Consider the following 17,894-nt stretch of genomic DNA (forward strand, 5'->3'; position numbering starts at 1 on the left):
GAAACGAGTTTCCATTACGTTTCCACGAGTTTCGGAGAGATTCCGATTCTGAAACGTTTCCGAAACGTGAAACGTACCTTCGACCAAGTTTCCATGCAACATAGTCAATATTTTCATGTATCGATTTTTGGATTTTGAAAAATATCTCATTCAGATATTATATAAAACTATGCTGGGTCTGAATAGGGTCTCATGGGTCCAAAGGTGTATGATTCTCGTGTAAAATAATCAGAAATATTATATAAAATTTCCTGTTGGGAGTTCCTATTTTAGAGAAACTTGCTCCACCAATAGCTCCGTTTTTTATTGGTCGTACTGGTACCCAGTTGTTTCTTACTGATGGTAAAGCTGATAAACCACCTCTTCTCTTGAGGATGGCATCTGATTGTGAAGATCTGAAATTCTTGTGAGTAAAAGGCTCTATCATTATAATGACTTATTTTTAGATCCTCATGTATTTCCTTTTCTGGCAGATCGTCTCTGGGGGCGTTTCTATGTCGCATCCTATATGCAAACGTATCTTATGACTGTATCCTTTGCATATCTGTTAATGTTTCTGTTTAACATGTTCAGTCATGATTTCTAGTTTTGTCTGCATTTGTCTTTCTAATCTCCTTTGACATCTATTAGACATGGTTGGTTGGCGTACATCTTCCATAAGGAGAGAAACTGAACTTTTCAAGGTACATTTACTTTAATCTGAAGCGGTAAAACCTTTACATTAAATTAAATATTATCATTTATGTTTTCCTACTACTTCTATATAACTTGATCTTGAGTAGCACACCAGCTTACATGGATATTCACCAAAGATGTTTTGCGTAGTTCATTTCTCTCAAATAGCTCAAGAGTCTGCGGAAGATTGGTTGCTGTATTTTCTTTGTGCACAAAGAAGCCCTCTGGGGCTTGTAAATAATCCGATGCAAGATTGAAAACTAATGCCTCCGTTTCATAAAGAATCATATTTTAGAAAAAAAAAGTTGTTTCTAAAAAATGTGTTTTGTATATTTTATTGCATTTTATCAATTAATAAATATGATTAATTGAAAATTTAAAAAAATTGTGATTTTTATTGGTTTATAACTATAAGAAATAAATAATTACAAAAGTTTATATTTAATACTAAAATTATTAATATGTTTTATTGATATATGTGAACAATCTGAACATGTATTATGAAGGAGCAAGTATTATTTAGCTGTTAAGACTGCGATCTGATAGTTATGCTTTTGCCCTTTTTTATGTTCCACGCAGCCTCCACGACGGTCTTTGGATGGATACAAGCATGTTGTTGATGTAGAATACTGCCCAACTGTTTCATCAGATGGAGCCCATTTCCCTCCAGAAGCTGCTAAAGCCAAGGAAGCCGCACAAAGCTCACCTAGTCCCCAGAACACACTTCAGTATCATGAAATAGTGGAAGGTGAGGACAAAGAAAGCCAACTATTATCCCCAAACATTCGATTTAATTGGTCGTTCTAAATCGTAACAGTTTCCAAAAAAAATATTTTCAGAGGAGATGATCCGTAGCCTGCAGATGTTAGGGTGGAAGAAAGTTGATGTCAGCTTCCACTCCACCTTCTGGCCTTACTTAGCTCATAACAACATTCACGTAAACTTCCAACATCTTCACTTTGTCGGAGCTCTTTTAATTCTTTCAGACATGACCTAATAGAGAGGTTTGGGTCTTGTTCAGGTAAAACGTGAAAGACTTCACAAAGCAGGAGCTGGAGTTGTTGCGCATGTGGTAGATAGCATAAAACAGCAAGAGTCTTCCACCTTTATTACCGCCAGCTTATAAATTGTTCAAGAGTGTTTTACCAGTTAAGCTGAGTGTGCCGAGACATTTAAATCATACATGTGTGTTCTTTCTTACCAGTTGGAGATTGATGCGGATCAAGAACGTTCACATTCTTGACGGTTTTTTTTTGGACTTAATCAGAGGAAGTACAATCTAATTCATCCGTACATTATTGTCTTGTATCAGCTTAATGTGATGGTACTACACTTGAAATAAGTTATAGGTAAATAAGCGTCTATAGATTTTTGTTTCCCACTTTAAAATTACGGATTCATGCCAAACTTTATAATTTTTTACTCAATTTGTTTTGGATTCTTACTGCTGCATTTTTCTTGATTCATGCAAAAACTTCACCTCCATTCAATTTCTCTAGTTAACATGTAAATATTTTAGGAAAAGATTATTAAAAACGTTCTTAAATTTTTGTCAAATTAATGACACATGGATCTTACTTTATTCTGAAAAGTTTGTGAAAAAATATTTTCTTTTCTAATCTTGGCGAACAACAAATTCACTAAAACTCACTTTTTGGATTCTTACTGTTGCACGTCTTCGAATACACGTGCAACAACCTATAGGGACTGTGTCGGAACCTATTTGCTTCACGGACGCTGCTTGGCAATCGACCACGTTCCGGGCAGGTTGTGGCTGGACTGTGCTGAGCTCGGAAGGAAACAACCTGCTGCAGGGGACCTGCGTGTTTCACCACATATCGTCAGCACAAATGGCGGAGGCTCTTGCCATCCAATCGGCTCTCACCCACGCTGTGAAAGCTGGGATTTCTAGAATCTGTATTAAATCAGATTGTCAGACGTTCATCGCGTCCATTCACTCGAAGTGCCACTCGACGGATCTCTACGGAATCATTCGAGACATCGAACATCTATCCTCTTGTTTTTCCAGCATTTCTTTTAGTTTCATTTCGCGTTCCATGAACTTTTTGGCTGATTCATTGGCCAAATCTACTTTGTACTCATCTCTCCCCAACTAGGATTCTAGTTGGAAGGTTATAAAAAGTTTGGTGTTCAAAAAAAGAAAAGAATATAAGACATGTTTGAGAAATGAAATCAAGTTCTAGCTGGCTCATACAAAAAAAATCTTAAATGAATCCAATAAGAAAATATTATTAGCAGAAAATGGATGGTAATGAGAAACAATCGGGTTCAAATAATACGCAACTGGTCAAGAACAACAAACACCAAATATAAACAAGCATTTCCAAAAATAGACATGTGTTTTGGTGTTTTGTCTATTTGTTCTCTATAAAAGGAGATCATTGGTTGGATCTATCATTTCTTCATCTTAAAGAATAATAATGGCAAAATTCGTCATCTTCTTTCTTGCCTCTGCTCTATGTTTGACCACCCTCCTTCACTTCGCGGCCGCTGATGCCGACGACTTCGACCGCTTCCACATCAAGGGCTCCGTCTACTGCGACACCTGCCGTGTTCAATTCCAGACCCGCCTCAGTAAATTCCTCGAAGGTAATTAAGATTATCTAATATAATTCATATGTGGATCATCTACAATCGCTAGGAACATATATTAGTTATACAAAGTGAATCCCATGTTTGTTTGGTTCAATGGTCTCAACTATGAAGTAAATGTTAGTTTTGCGTTATTATAAGCTATAATAACATGCATTTACTCATCTTTTAGCAAGGATTTACGATTTGTCATCTTGTATGGAAAAAACTAACATAGTTTTAAATGACCTAGCGTACTTAAACGTCTAGACATGACCCTGGTTATTCACATGTCTTAGTTCGATAAGATTATAAAAAAAAGGAAAAATTCGTTTTGTGTGTATTTCAGGGGCAAAGGTAAAGCTCGAGTGCAAGGGTCGTGAGAACCAGACAGTGACACTGAGCAAAGAAGCTGTGACCGACAAAGATGGAAACTACGAGATGGTAGTTATGGGAGACCACGAAGAGGAAGTGTGCGAGATCATCCTCGTCCAATCACCAGACGCAGAGTGTGGTGAAGTGAACAATCAAGAGTTCCTAAGAAACGCAGCCAGGATCAGTCTCACGGCTAATGATGGAATTGTCTCCAACGAGATTCGAACCATTAACCCACTTGGGTTCATGAGGAAGACTCCTCTCGCTGATTGTCCTCAAGCTTTCAAGGAGCTTGGAATCGTCCCTGACGTCATCTTCTAAGCTCTATATATTAATTATACCCATATATATCGATCTCTCAACAGTTTATTTTTGACAACTCTTTCTATCTCTTATATAAAACATTCTTTTTACATGTTGTCGTCTGAGTTTACTTAACTAACGGTGTTTTCTTTTGTTTATATCTTGTGTTTGTATTCCAGCAATTTTTCTTTTGTTGTTTTACCCTTGGGTGTTCTTTTATTTTGTAAAGAATGATCTGATTACCTTCCAAATTTGTAAGTTTCGGAAGTTCTTGTTTTAAGAATGATTTGAACACGTAAACATGATGTGCAGAAAGCAAACATTCACCACCTTCTTGATTTTGAGGTGAAAAAGATAACAATAGAAGTTTTGTTGTGAAAGATTAATATTATTTAGAAAGCCTTTAATGTCTAAAACGCTTAATCACAAATCAAGACTATTTTAAGGTAGTTTAAGCATTTATCAAATAAAAATTATTTTAAATATATGAAACATCATCATATATATGAATTTATATTAGTTATAACTTAAATATATTTATAGTTTTATAATTTTTAAACAGAGTAACTACCAGAGTTTACAGTTCAAAAAAACTACCAGAGTTTATTAAACTTTGCAGTTTATAAAATTGTACGCGTAAATGCTATTTAGAAGATCACCAACACTAAAAACACTATCTAATATTTTAAGCAAAATAAAAAAGAACACTATCTAATACTAAGATTGATTTTCCAGCATATCTCAAATTTATTAAAAGATGAAAATAATAAAAATTATGAAAGAAAAAGAAATGGATTTCTTAATAAAAAAATTTAGTCTTTTTAAAAGACTAATGAATTCTTGGCTTTATTTCAATGTATGGTGTTAAGAGAATTTTTAATTTTACTAAAAATTGTAATAGTCAATGATATTTTGTAATATATTTTGTAATTAGTTGAACAATTTTAATTTATATTTAAATTTATATTAATTTATTCTTCTATGAAACAATTACCCAATAAATTATACTGACACTTTATAATAACATAATAAGTCATATTTTTCTGCCAAGACACTTTTTCTAACTTTGTCTCATTTCTCGTTTCATTTATTAACTAAAAAGAAATTGGCGTCAATACATCCAAAAATACTTCTATTAAGCCGTATACCATTGCATTAAGTAAACTATTATGATTACCTTTTTGTCCCTGAAAGCTACATCCCCTACAACCTGCAGTCTCTGTGTTGTATGTCTGGTTGTCCCTTCTCATCCATTAGATAATTCCATGTCTTGCGTCTTTTCAAAAATTAAACCAAGCAGTCTCATTTTTTCTTTTCGGTTTCAATTTTTAGCATCAAAGAGACGTATTTGTTTGAGTTTCCCCAACTAACATTTTCTATTCATCTCTTCTTCTTTTTTTTTTCATTTTGGACCTCTTGATTCTTGGTTTCTCCAGAACCCTAATTCCCTAATTTCTCACTTTTACTTTCTCTTTACCCATTCAGATAGATGAAATACCGCTTCCGTCGAGAATGTTTGTCGTAAGTGAAGAGCCATTAGGAGACCATATAAAATTGTACCACAAAATCAAGAAGACGGAGATGATTATCGATGCGTTCAAACCAGAAGAGTTGGAGTTCTTGTGGAACTCGACTTTCGGCAAGATTCTTGCTATTGACAAGAACCCTCCATTCTTGGGTGCGTTTGTTCAGTGCATTATTGGTAAACTTTTGAAAATGAACAAGAAGTACGAGATCTGGATATTGTTTGCGGGGAGACCCCTGTGAGAATGTCAATTCGAGAATTTGATCTACGGTTTTTTCAGATCTTTGGTGTTCTTATGAGTTAATATGTTGTATGATAACTTATTGTTTTATATGATAAATAATTTTTGTTACATGTTACATTTTTTTGTTAGCTGACACATATTTTGATACCAAAGAATTCATAATTGTTTAATATGATGTTACAAAAGACTTGAAATGAACTGATACATGGTTTATTTAGCTGATAAATGGTTTGTTAACTTGTATATTGTTCGATACTTGTTTTATTAGCTGAAAATGGATTGATACACGTCTGTGAATTAATATGTTACATGATAATTTGATTGTTATCTGATAAACAATTTGTTATCTGGTATATGTATTGTTAGCTGATACATAATTTGATACTAAAGAATTGATAATTGGTTAGTATAATATTACAAGAGACTTGATGTTCATTAATACATGGTCTATGTAGATGATTAATGGTTAAATAAATAGTTTGTGAGCTTGTACATTTTTTGAGACTTGGTTTGTTAGCTGACAAACCAAGTTGATACATGGTGTGTATTAATAAGTTATTATCTGATAAATTATTTTTATCTCGTATAAGTTTTGTTAGGTGCTTAATAATCTTCCAGAATAATAATTGGTGACAGCTGAAAGATTCTGAAAAAGATTGACGCAACATCTTTATGCAGATGAACCAAATTCTTATCAGATCGATTGTTATTCAAGAATTTGTTTTTCGCAGTTTCTGTATTTGCTTAAGAGATATTGTTATTTATAATATTTCGCCTCTAACTTTCTTTTTATTTGTTTAAGAATATGGATAATCATTAATTATAAAATTTTGTTTTTAATATTCTTTTTATTGATAAAATTGAATAGATGTACTAATTACAATACAACTTACATACTAATACTATAGCTAATTAGTAAGTTTAAACATTAATATAATTTTTAACTTCTAATATTAACAATTTACGTTCTATTTTCAACTATGTATGACTCATCTGTTATACTCTACATTTAGCTATACTTATTATTATTATTATTATTATTATTATTATTATTATTATTATTATTATTATTATTATTATCATGTACTGAAAACTTATATGCTAACATTTTATATGACAATTAAGATTGTATAATAAATTTAAATACCCAAAAAAATACACATGTATTTATACATTTAAAATTTGAAATAGACATAACTATATTTAGCTCACTTTATGGAAACCGTTAAAATACATGGTGTATTTTTCGTCGTTAGCGTCTAGTACTATCTTTATATTAGATCTTTTGATATATTATCCCATACTGTTAGATGATATATACTACTATGCCTGTTACACATTACACTAATTATAATTTGATCACAAATTAGTTTTCAGCTAACATAATATGTATCAGCTAAATTCTATAATTATACGATGTGTAAGCTAGGTAACGTTTGACAACAACAAAGTTAACCGTTAATAATATACTGGATATGTAACACAACAGGTTAGCTGCTATATTGTATCTTACCGTTAACGTAATCTCAATTTGATCTTCCATATTTATCTCTTTCTTCTACACATATTTTTTTATCAGTACATGCTTTATAATCTCCATGATTGTTGTTGCTTATCTCTTCTTCTTCTCTTGAATCTTAATTTCGTACACCCTTTCCAATAATAAGAAAATAAATAAGCCTAATACACATTCAATATATCATAAACTTTAAATCAAAAGAATACAAAAATATATATATTCTCAGAATCGATCTGCCATTAATGCAGTTTTTTTTTAAGCTTACATGATTTATTTACTACTGTTTTGATTGCAGTGAGAACAAATATTAGAGGCGGTATAAAATCTACTCTTTATCCACCAGACTTTTCAGTGAAGCCATCTCCTACGGTCAAACCTATGCATGCGAACAACTCTGCACCTAGTTCTCTTCTGCCTATTTTTCTGACACAAAGAAGGGGTAGATGACATTTAGAGTTTATTATCACAGGGACATTTAGCTAATATATATCTTTTTGTTGGGTATATTACACTTAATCTCTCTTAACTAAAACATAGTTTTTTATTATTGGTGGATCCTTTCTCTTCTTTTTCTTCCTTACCAGATCATATTTTTTCTTTAATATAAAGCTTCCATGTGACTAGCTAGAGAAAGATTCTCTCCCTCAACCCTACTGATGTTCTTGCTGGTGCTCCACCTCTCATCGTCCAATTCACTTGGCTTAGAGATAGTGTCACCGCTTTAGCCGTCGGTGTTAACTACTGTCTCTGATGAGATTGGAAGAGCTGAGTTTCTCATCGTGTTCTGAGTTAACAAGAGATTCACTAAGTCAAACTAAGCTAAAACAAAGACATTTATGGGATCCGATGGAACTCATCTGGCCGTAGTCTTCTCTCTCACATGAAAAGAGTCATTTAGGTGATCGATTCATAAAAGCTTGCAGATTTTAGATTTCTGATTTTGAAATCATAATTATTAACACATGAATGCTATATAGATAGGTAAAACCCCAAGGAAAACATGTAAAACTGGAAAAATCGAAGAAAAAAATTTGAAGAACGACAAAAATTAGGTTAGTCCAATCGCAAATGGAAAGATTAAAGGTAGAGGATGAGGGTAATAATGTTTTTTCTCTTTCATTAAACCAGAAAATGACAAAACTTGAACCTAAGAGCACCTCCAACAATTGATACTTAATGAGTTTTTTAGATAAAATTAAAGAAAAATTAAAAAATTAGGAGAGAAACAAGAGAAAGTATCTTAAAAGTGATGGTATTAGATATTCTTAAAATCTTAAGACACCACATGTCTATTTTTAATTGGTTCACCTTATCAAAAATAATTAATTTAAAAATAATTAATTTTAATTAGATATTTAAATTAATATAAAATAATAATACTTTTTAGTCAATAACTCCTATTTTAGAATTTTACCATTGAGATTGCTCTAACAACTTAGATGCATAATAAATGTCACATACCACCAGCCTACTTAATAACAAGACTTTCATATTACAAATTTAACTTCTAAATAAACACACAAATGCAAAATAACACTTCTTAAAATGAACTAAATAAACTTATATATGCTAGTTTCAACACAAAATATAATTGATGTTGTCCATAAAAATACAAATACAAAACTCCAAGAGAAATCAATGAATTTGGATATCTATATGGACACTATATTATAGATAACTGGTATAAATGAGTTTCTAAATTTTCATTTTTTATCCCAGGTGATATATATACACATCTAATATTAAAAATATTTAAATGATTTTTCATAAAACATTGTATATGGAGGCAGTGAAATATATGTATACACATTAACGATATATGACTGTGCAAATAAATATTTACACATATTTGTAAATCTTATGATTCATGTTGTCTGCCTTCAGTCGTGGTTGAGACAGAGATTGAGCCGTCGCTGAGAAACATTGAAACTTGCTCGTGTTGTACACATGTACACGCTTGTTTGTATACAATCAATCAAAGTTTTCTAAAAACATCACAAAAACTTAAACAAACAACATCAAAGAAATGGAGTTTGTAATCTGATCATTACACAACCCAACAAAATAATATCCTAGTATCTGTGTTTACAATTTTTTTAATATACATAGTGATATCAGTAATAATTTTATTGTACATAGTGATGTACTTTGTTTTTATAGGTTTTTAGCTATTTATTTTAGTTATTTTTGTATAAATGTTGCATTTAGGTGTCACTTGGAGTTCTATGTGTACATTTTTGCATACACAGGAGTTAGCATGAACAATCAAGAGTTCTGGGACAAAATCAAGGTCCGAGAGCTTAAATCGCCCGATGCGAACAAGCTAGATCGGTCAATCGATCATGCTCATTCGATATTTTCGATTTGGTCAACCCGAGTTTCATTCAATTTAGATAACTCAACAGATTTTCCGTCATAAGTTCATCGGTAAAAATTCAGTCGGGAAACTATATCTTAGAAGCTATACATCCTAATAAATGAGCTAGTGACAATGAAATGTCAGTAAATATAGATTTTGCAAAATGTCTAGTGGGATATTGCTTTAGCCAAAAAATATCTAAGTAGATCTTTGCAACTAATGTACATATAAGTACATATGGATATCATACAAAAAATAACTCAGTCCTCATGGGAAGACAAATACCTACTACAAAACCAAATTTATGTTATTCATTCTCCATAAAACATCACTTACAACCAACAACTAATCACACATTGAGATACTATAAATTGATTACATTGCGGATATATAGATATATATTCAATTGTATATATCATATATACTAAATGAGTACTTTGGTCTGGTGGTCAAAATCGTTATTCTTTATGTTCAAGACGTGAGATCGATTATTGGACGATGCATTTTGCTTCTTTTTTAATGTTCTCTTTAATGAGTGGTATTTTTGTAATTTTATTTTCATCTTCCTAAAGTCAATTAGAGTTTTTTTGCAATATTTCTCTACGGCCACCAGCCATTATTTTCATCAATTTTTTTTTCATTTTTCTTGTTTATTATACTTCAAGTTTGTAAAAAAATCGTTTAAACCCAATTTCAAGCTTTTAAACTCGGCAAGATAACTTTTTATTTTGTTTTATTTTTCAGATTTAATGGCCGAATTGGACCAAAACACCATAGTCAACAACCACCACTACGATTCCAAATGGTCACAGCGTTGGAGATGAGCGCATCAGAGTTATGTAGAGGTGATTCTTCGATGATGACTGAAGCAGCGACAAGGAGACTTCGTGTTCAATTTCTACATTTCAATTTTTTTCATTTACATTGGCTTCACATAAGATCTTGAGCAAGAACAGAGAGTCTGGTGGTTTGTGCTCACGAGCAAACCCTGATTTGATTGCTGCTGAAGTAAATGCAAAACAAAATTTGAAAAATAAGTGAAAAGATGAAAGAAAAATAAATCATATTAATTGATATTTCAGTTATGCTTGGGTTAGAAAAGAATGAAATGAGTAAAATAAAGTTTCTAAGGAGCACAAAGTATCCTATTATGTTATAAGATCTTAGAAAATGACCCTAAATCCTATCAGCTGAAAAAAAAAATCATATAGTCGTATAGTTTTAAACCAAAAGAATTTTAGCAGAAGATTCAATATATCGATTCAATATTTCCGATTCAAAAGTATAGCGAGGAGTTTTCGTTCGGCTATACTATATAACGATTCAGTATTTCCTATTTAGTTTTCTAACCCGGTTTGATCCAATTACTTTTAGTCTCTGTTCAAAAACGCGGGCGCTTAGCCGACTAGGCGTCCGACTAGGCGTCCGACTAGGCGCTCGACGGTGATGAACCGCCACGATTTTAGGCAATTCGGTGCAACTAATCGGATACCTATTAATTACTGACTAATCGCCTAAAAATCGAACAAGCCGATTTTAAACAATTAAATTTTGGACTATTTAGACAAATGTTTTGGGCCATAGAACATGTCTATCTGTCCGAAGAGTGTTGTAACATTCTCTGTGTATTTATAGAAGATTTCAAGACTCCTCTAAAAAAGAATTAGTCGATGTGGGACAAATGAAGTTAGTTTTCAAATTTTTTTTCCTTATTCGCGTGCAATTAAAAACAAGGGGTTATTTGTGAAATAACCAAACAAAAAACTAAAATTAGTTTTTAAGAGAAAGAGTAGAGAGAGATAGGAAGAGAAAAGGAGAGAGAGAGAGTGAGATTTTGGCTACTTTGTAAATTTTGTTTTTTTCTTAGCTACTAGGTGCAATTTCTGTAAAAACAATAAAAAACTAAACAATAAAAAAATTGACACCACAGATGATTCGAACGCAATACCTCATGCTGGAACAAATAACTATCCCACCACTGAGCTATGTAATTTACTCGTTTAGTTTTCTCACGTATTTATCTTTATACTCGTATATATAATTAAATAATAATAAAAACTAATCTCCGCGTATACCCTGCTTAATCCCGATTTTTCGGTAACTCGATAGGTTCGGAGTCATCGTTTTTAGCGTAGTTTCGAACAGATCTTTTAGTTTAGTATGTGTCGTCAAAAAAGAAAAAAAATAATTGGCAGAAACGCGGGTCTGTTGCAGCCAAACGCCAAAATGTGTGACGCGAACATTTCTAAGCGTTTGTCCCTGAGAAATGACATAGATACCCCTCTGTAAATTTTAAAACTACGAAAGACCTTTCTCTATCTTCCTTGCCAAGACAGACAGACAGACAGACAGCCAGAGAGAGATATAATATCTGGAGCCGAGACATCCTTTTCTCTACCGTCGTCGAAGAGGCTTTACCCAGTAGGAGACGACGACAATTCATCAGTGAGTTTCTTCTCTCTTGCGCAATTTTCTTTACTTGTTCTTGTGGGGTTTGGGCATCAGATCTAATCAAATCTGGGTTTTGGCGATTTTCTTTTGAAATCAAATCTGGGGTTCCCCCTATCGATAGATTCTAGGGTTTAGCTTTGTTCGAATTACTTCACTAATCAAATCCTTGGGTTGGGTTGGCTTGATGATGTTTTAAGCGTATATATTTAAATCGATTAGAGAATTAAAGAATATATGGAAGAAATTGAACTCGAGTGTTAGCAATTACAGAGCTACATCTCATCGGTTACACTTCTATATGCTTCGTAAGTGATCTGTCTTTGATAGTTTATTTATATCTGATAATCTTGTTATTGGGTCTTGTGTTGCAGGGGGGGTGTTTTGAGTTTGTTACATACAACCCAACCACAATGGTTTCGTTTCCCGCTACAACCGAGACGATCTCCCTGGCTCTAGAAGCCAACAGCTCGGAGGCTATTCAGATACTCTACCAGGTCTTGGAAGACCCTTCTTCCTCTCCAGAGTCTCTCCGGATCAAGGAGCAAGCCATCAGCAACCTCTGCGAACGTCTCACCGAAGAGAAGAGAGGCGAGGATCTCCGGACACTCTTGACCAAGTTGAGACCTTTCTTCTCCCTCATCCCCAAGGCCAAGACCGCCAAAATCGTCAGAGGGATTATCGATGCTGTCGCCAAGATCCCTGGAACCACTCATCTCCAGATCACTCTCTGCAAAGAGATGGTGGAGTGGACGCGCGCCGAGAAGCGTACTTTCCTCAGGCAGAGAGTTGAGGCGAGGCTAGCTTCGCTTCTGATGGAGAACAAGGAGTACGTTGAAGCTTTGGCGCTGCTGAGTACTTTGGTTAAAGAGGTTAGGAGGTTAGATGATAAGCTCCTTTTGGTTGACATTGACTTGTTGGAGAGCAAGCTTCACTTCTCCTTGAGGAACTTACCCAAGGCCAAAGCTGCACTCACTGCTGCCAGGACAGCTGCAAATGCTATTTATGTCCCACCGGCACAGCAAGGTACTATTGATCTCCAGAGTGGGATCCTTCACGCTGAAGAGAAGGACTACAAAACCGGATACAGCTACTTCTTTGAAGCCTTTGAGTCTTTCAACGCTCTCGGAGATCCAAGAGCCGTTTTCAGTTTGAAGTACATGTTGTTGTGCAAGATCATGGTTAGCCAGGCTGATGACGTTGCAGGAATAATCTCCTCAAAGGCTGGACTCCAGTACGTTGGCCCTGATCTAGATGCCATGAAGGCGGTCGCTGACGCGCACTCAAAGAGGTCGTTGAAACTGTTTGAGAACGCTCTCCGTGACTACAAAGCTCAGCTGGAGGATGACCCAATTGTCCACAGGCATCTCTCTTCTCTCTACGACACGCTTCTGGAGCAGAACCTGTGTCGTTTGATCGAGCCTTTCTCACGAGTTGAGATCGCCCACGTTGCTGATCTGATTGGGTTGCCTATCGACCATGTGGAGAAGAAGCTGTCTCAGATGATACTTGACAAGAAGTTCGCAGGTACGTTGGATCAAGGAGCTGGATGCCTCATCATATTCGAAGATCCAAAGGCGGATGCTATCTACTCGGCTACTCTTGACACCATTGCTAACATGGGGAAAGTCGTTGACAGCCTTTATGTCCGGTCTGCCAAAATCATGGCCTGAATGAGTGATTGATTGGGTTCTTTTTCTATCTTTCTTTTCTTCATATTCGGGTTTTAGACAAAGAAACTGTGTGGATTGTTCCCATTGGCTTCTTCTGAGATACAGATTGAAGTGTGTCTTTCCTTTAGTGCTTAAAACTGTAGAATTTGTTTTCATTTGGTTGCTCCTGCAGTTTCCTTCTATTAACCTCAGCAAAGTCGCAACAAGTCTTAACTCATTCATTGATTTGTTTCGGCTCTGCATTTATAAAACTCTGACCAACCCTGAACTCAATTCGCAGGACCCACCAGTTTCTGTTACCAAAGCATGACATGACTTGCACACAAGTCTTTATTTTGTTGTCTCGTCTGTCATATTCTTTTGTGTTTACAACTTTAGACAGTGTTGCTTTTCCATTTAGCTTTGAGTGATTCAACTTATAGATTTGTTTCTCAAAATCTAAATTCTTGAATTTTCGCCGGTTTCTCTGCGAATTGCTATAGCTGTTGTCGACTAGTTTTGGGTTTTACACGCATAGTTTCCTCTTTGCCTTGGGATGTCCTGAAGTACGTTGCCGTTTACAAAGTGAAGTCACCTTTTTATTCTAAACGTTGCCGTTTACAAAGTCAAGTCACCTTTTCATTCTAACACTTTAAATTCTGTGACATACTATTTTCATCCATAATATTTTGAGTTTGAAAATATCATCCATAAATGTTAAAATGACCATGTAAATGTTTGATCTTAGTATATAAAATAATTTCATAAAATAATTTCATAAAAAACCTCTCTCTAAGTTTCTCTCTCTAATGTCTCTCTAAAGTTCTCTAGTTTTCTAGACCTTATCTCATCTTTGATAAGCTCTGATTCCTATCTTCCATACACAAGATGCGATCCAATTCTTAGCTGTAATTCTCCTTGATCGGTTTCCGTCAATACGACTCTGTCAACACGACTTTCGGGGGAGGTGATTATCCTAACAGTGGTTGAGCTTGATCGAAAAGGCCGAGGTAGTGCCTGAATCGCTCCCTATACCTGGAAAATCATCGAACTCGTCTGATCAATAAGACTTTGTCAACACAACGTAATCGGTTAAAGACGGCTATATCCTGGTATCAGAGCCTTCGTCTTGTGTTTTGGGTGATAGAATCTTAGTTTATTAATGAATGTTTTGAGTGTTCTAGAAAACATCCCTCTTAATGATGTCTACTTCACAACCTCATTCGATCGATTCCCAGTTTGCAATCTCAACCCTTCCTAAAAGCAAAAGTCGCTCCTCCTCTTCCTCTTCCACTATAAACTCCCTTTACGAAATCGAGTATATCCCGGGTGACCAGTTACCAGAAACAACCCTTCCTTTAGTAAATCCATATGAATACTTTGCAAAAAAGCCTAGCGCCTTCTCTGTTAAAGGCGTTCGTGAACTCATAAAACCATCCTCTAACCGAAAGGTTATGGAGTATGTTCAATCTAGCAAGTTCTCATCTTGCCAAGTACCAGCCACTGAAGAAGAACAGTTCATATCATTGAACATTCCGGAGCATCTACCCAGATTATGGCAACAACAAGGCTACACCCATCTCCATTTCGGTGTAGTAAGAATTGGTCTGACCTTACACGCCAGAAAAGGTCTACCAGTCGTTGCTAGGATAGCTTTAATCGATTCTCGATTAAAGTCATATCAACAAGCATGTATCGGAACAGTCCAGACAACATTAAATGCAGGAACAGTATTCGTAACGCTGTTTCCAAACTTTAATGTTTCGCTACAAGATCCAAACCTGTTAAAGACGCTGAAAGTACAGCTTCAACTAATTGGAGCTCCTATGCAAGAGAAGAGTGTAGCAGCCACTTTGCATCATCAGATCGTCTACCGAATTCAAGATCACGCTCTCGATCTTGTACTTCCTTCGTCTGACGAAGCCTTGTATCTCGAAGTTACATCAGCATCTCAGGCACCGAATTCGATACAAATTCCTCGCCAGATATCACGCGAAGAGCTGATAAGACGACTACCGGAGTCTTGGGTGACAAGCTACGAGAAGCTTCATCAAGCCACTCAATCGCCGGTTCAATCTTCAGACGTTAGCTTTCATTCACGGAAAGATGGAACAACGGAAATCACTTTTGAAAAACCAAGATCTTCGTCGTTCAGGCAACAATTATTTACTCAATTTGCCATCGAAGTTGACGAAAGAGATTTCTACGGCCCAGCTAAGAAACAAGACATCCCAAGGCCATGTCGATTCGAAATTTATGTCCAATCAGATGAAACTCGAACTTCTCGATAGCTTTCTTGACCGCCAATATCTCTTTGAACGTGGAGTGATAATGCATTTCAGAATCTTTAAAGCGTCCGCTTCCGTATCCGCAGATTTGACGTTTCCCGTTTATCTCTTCAAATAAAATAGCTCCCCAATATTTGTCACTTGCATCAGTCTGCAGTATGCGCGTGCCTGTGGAAGGAATCTTTAAAGGTGGTAGCCACTGCACCTCTAGTTTTAGGCTTTTGACCGCTTCGGTTTGTCGGTTTGCCCATTGAGGTGGATTCTTTGTCAGCATCTTCTGGAGTGGTCTTGTCAGTTGCGAAAGTTGCGGGATGAAGTCGCCTACATAATTGATTACACCAAGAAATTGCTGGACTTGTCGCTTAGTTAGGTTTTCGTCGGGAAAATCGAGAAGTGTCGTAGCTAAATGGGCCTGAGGTGTAAAATTGCCATCTTTTATCTGCATTCCAAGGAATTCAATATTGGGCCGGGCTATGACCATTTTGCGGGCCGATAGCATAATTCCATACTGTAGGACGATACTTTGGAACTGTTGAAGGAGTTGAACATGTTCTTTCTCATCTGACGAGAATAGTAGGATGTCGTCTATATATATTAAAGCCGATTCGAGAAGAGGCTTGAATATACGTAACATTGCCTCCTGAAATAGTGACGGTGCTGTCTTTAGACCAAAAGGTAGGACATTCCACTGGAGGTGCCGGTTTGGCAAACAAAATGCGGTCTTGTATCTTTCTTCTGGTTGAACGCCAAGTTGCCAAAATCCAGACTTGAGGTCAAACTTTGAGAATATTGTTGCTCCTTGAAGGTGCTGAAGAAGTGCTTTTTTATTTGGTAGAGGAAACTTGAAGTCTTGGAGAAATTGGTTTAACGGCTTGTAGTCAATTACTAGCCGGAGTTTTCCTCTTGCCTGCTCTGCACGGTTATTGACGTAGAATGCCTTACATGCCCATGGAGAAGTTGTGATTGAAACTACTCCTTGCTCTACTAGTTGATCGCATTCTTCGTTAGCCTGCTTCAAAAGGGTTGGTGGCATCCCCGCGTGACTTGCTTTTGTCGGCGTGGTTAGGACGTTTTCTTTGAAGGGTAGCGAAACAAAGAACTGGGAGTTGAGCCATAGTGGTTTGCTGCACTTTTGAAGGAATTCCGTATGAGACTCTGCACATGAGTGTTTCGTCATTTCTTCTTTGATTTTTGCATATGCCTGAGAAATGTATTCTTCCACTGCGAAAAGTCGTGGTACAGTAGTGAAAGATTTGTAGAAATTCTTCCACCGTATGCCTTCTGGTTCGATCGAGATGTTGAATAACTTTTTGAGAGTGCAATATGAATCCCACCCTAATATTACGTCTTTGCCTGGTGCTGTTGATCCAAGGACTGTAGTCGTGATTTGGCATCCTGGAAAAAGCTCAATCGTAATTGGCTTTGATTTGAGTTTGATGGATAATGATCCTGAATTTGCCACACGAAATTGTTGTTGATGCGGTAGCCACATAGAAGACGGGAGAATTTTCGGATTTATTATTGTCGTGTGGGCCCCAGTATCTATGAATGCGATGGCATCGACTGGTTTTTCTTTATGAGCCGGATCAAAGATCTTCACCTGAAGATGTGGAGGGTATTTTTCTTCTTGCTTCGGTGTCTCTGTGATTTTGAAGCAGCAATCTTCATCTTCGTCGTGAGATGATTCAGAGGAATCGTCAGAGTCGGTGTCGGAGTACCCACAAATGGCTCCGCTGTCGTCACTATCATAAGATAGAACTGATTCCAAGTCGTGGGTGTCGATGTCAATATCCGGTGCGATCTTCGATATCGAGCTGATTAGATATTGTTTTTTCTTTTTTGACTTGTTAGGGCAATTCTTAGCATAATGTCCTTCTTTTCGACACAGAAAGCACCTTGTTGACTTCTTGAAGC

At 35.8% G+C, this 17,894-nt stretch overlaps 3 protein-coding genes across 3 annotated transcripts; all 3 read left to right on the forward strand.

The window, feature by feature from the left end:
• Positions 1-254: 254 nt before the first annotated feature.
• On the forward strand, positions 255-2,056 carry LOC108860455 (uncharacterized; the record flags this gene model as incomplete). The annotated part of the gene is made up of 6 exons (XM_018634333.2): positions 255-406; positions 474-529; positions 631-683; positions 1,255-1,423; positions 1,515-1,612; positions 1,697-2,056. Coding segments are annotated over 6 exons (633 nt in total), but the record flags the coding sequence as incomplete, so codon positions are not given.
• Positions 2,057-3,058: 1,002 nt separating this feature from the next.
• LOC108860352 (pollen-specific protein-like At4g18596) lies at positions 3,059-4,245 on the forward strand. Its single transcript, XM_018634244.2, has 2 exons — positions 3,059-3,285; positions 3,617-4,245. Exons 1-2 carry the CDS (start codon positions 3,117-3,119, stop codon positions 3,961-3,963), a joined length of 516 nt encoding a protein of 171 aa, XP_018489746.1. The 5' UTR covers positions 3,059-3,116; the 3' UTR covers positions 3,964-4,245.
• Positions 4,246-11,877: 7,632 nt separating this feature from the next.
• Positions 11,878-13,868, forward strand: LOC108863427 (26S proteasome non-ATPase regulatory subunit 11 homolog). Its single transcript, XM_018637849.2, has 2 exons — positions 11,878-12,037; positions 12,415-13,868. Exon 2 carries the CDS (start codon positions 12,454-12,456, stop codon positions 13,711-13,713), a length of 1,260 nt encoding a protein of 419 aa, XP_018493351.1. The 5' UTR covers positions 11,878-12,037; positions 12,415-12,453; the 3' UTR covers positions 13,714-13,868.
• The last annotated feature ends 4,026 nt before the right edge of the window (positions 13,869-17,894 follow it).

Source organism: Raphanus sativus, chromosome 5, assembly GCF_000801105.2.
Source record: "Raphanus sativus cultivar WK10039 chromosome 5, ASM80110v3, whole genome shotgun sequence".
NCBI lineage: Eukaryota > Viridiplantae > Streptophyta > Magnoliopsida > Brassicales > Brassicaceae > Raphanus > Raphanus sativus.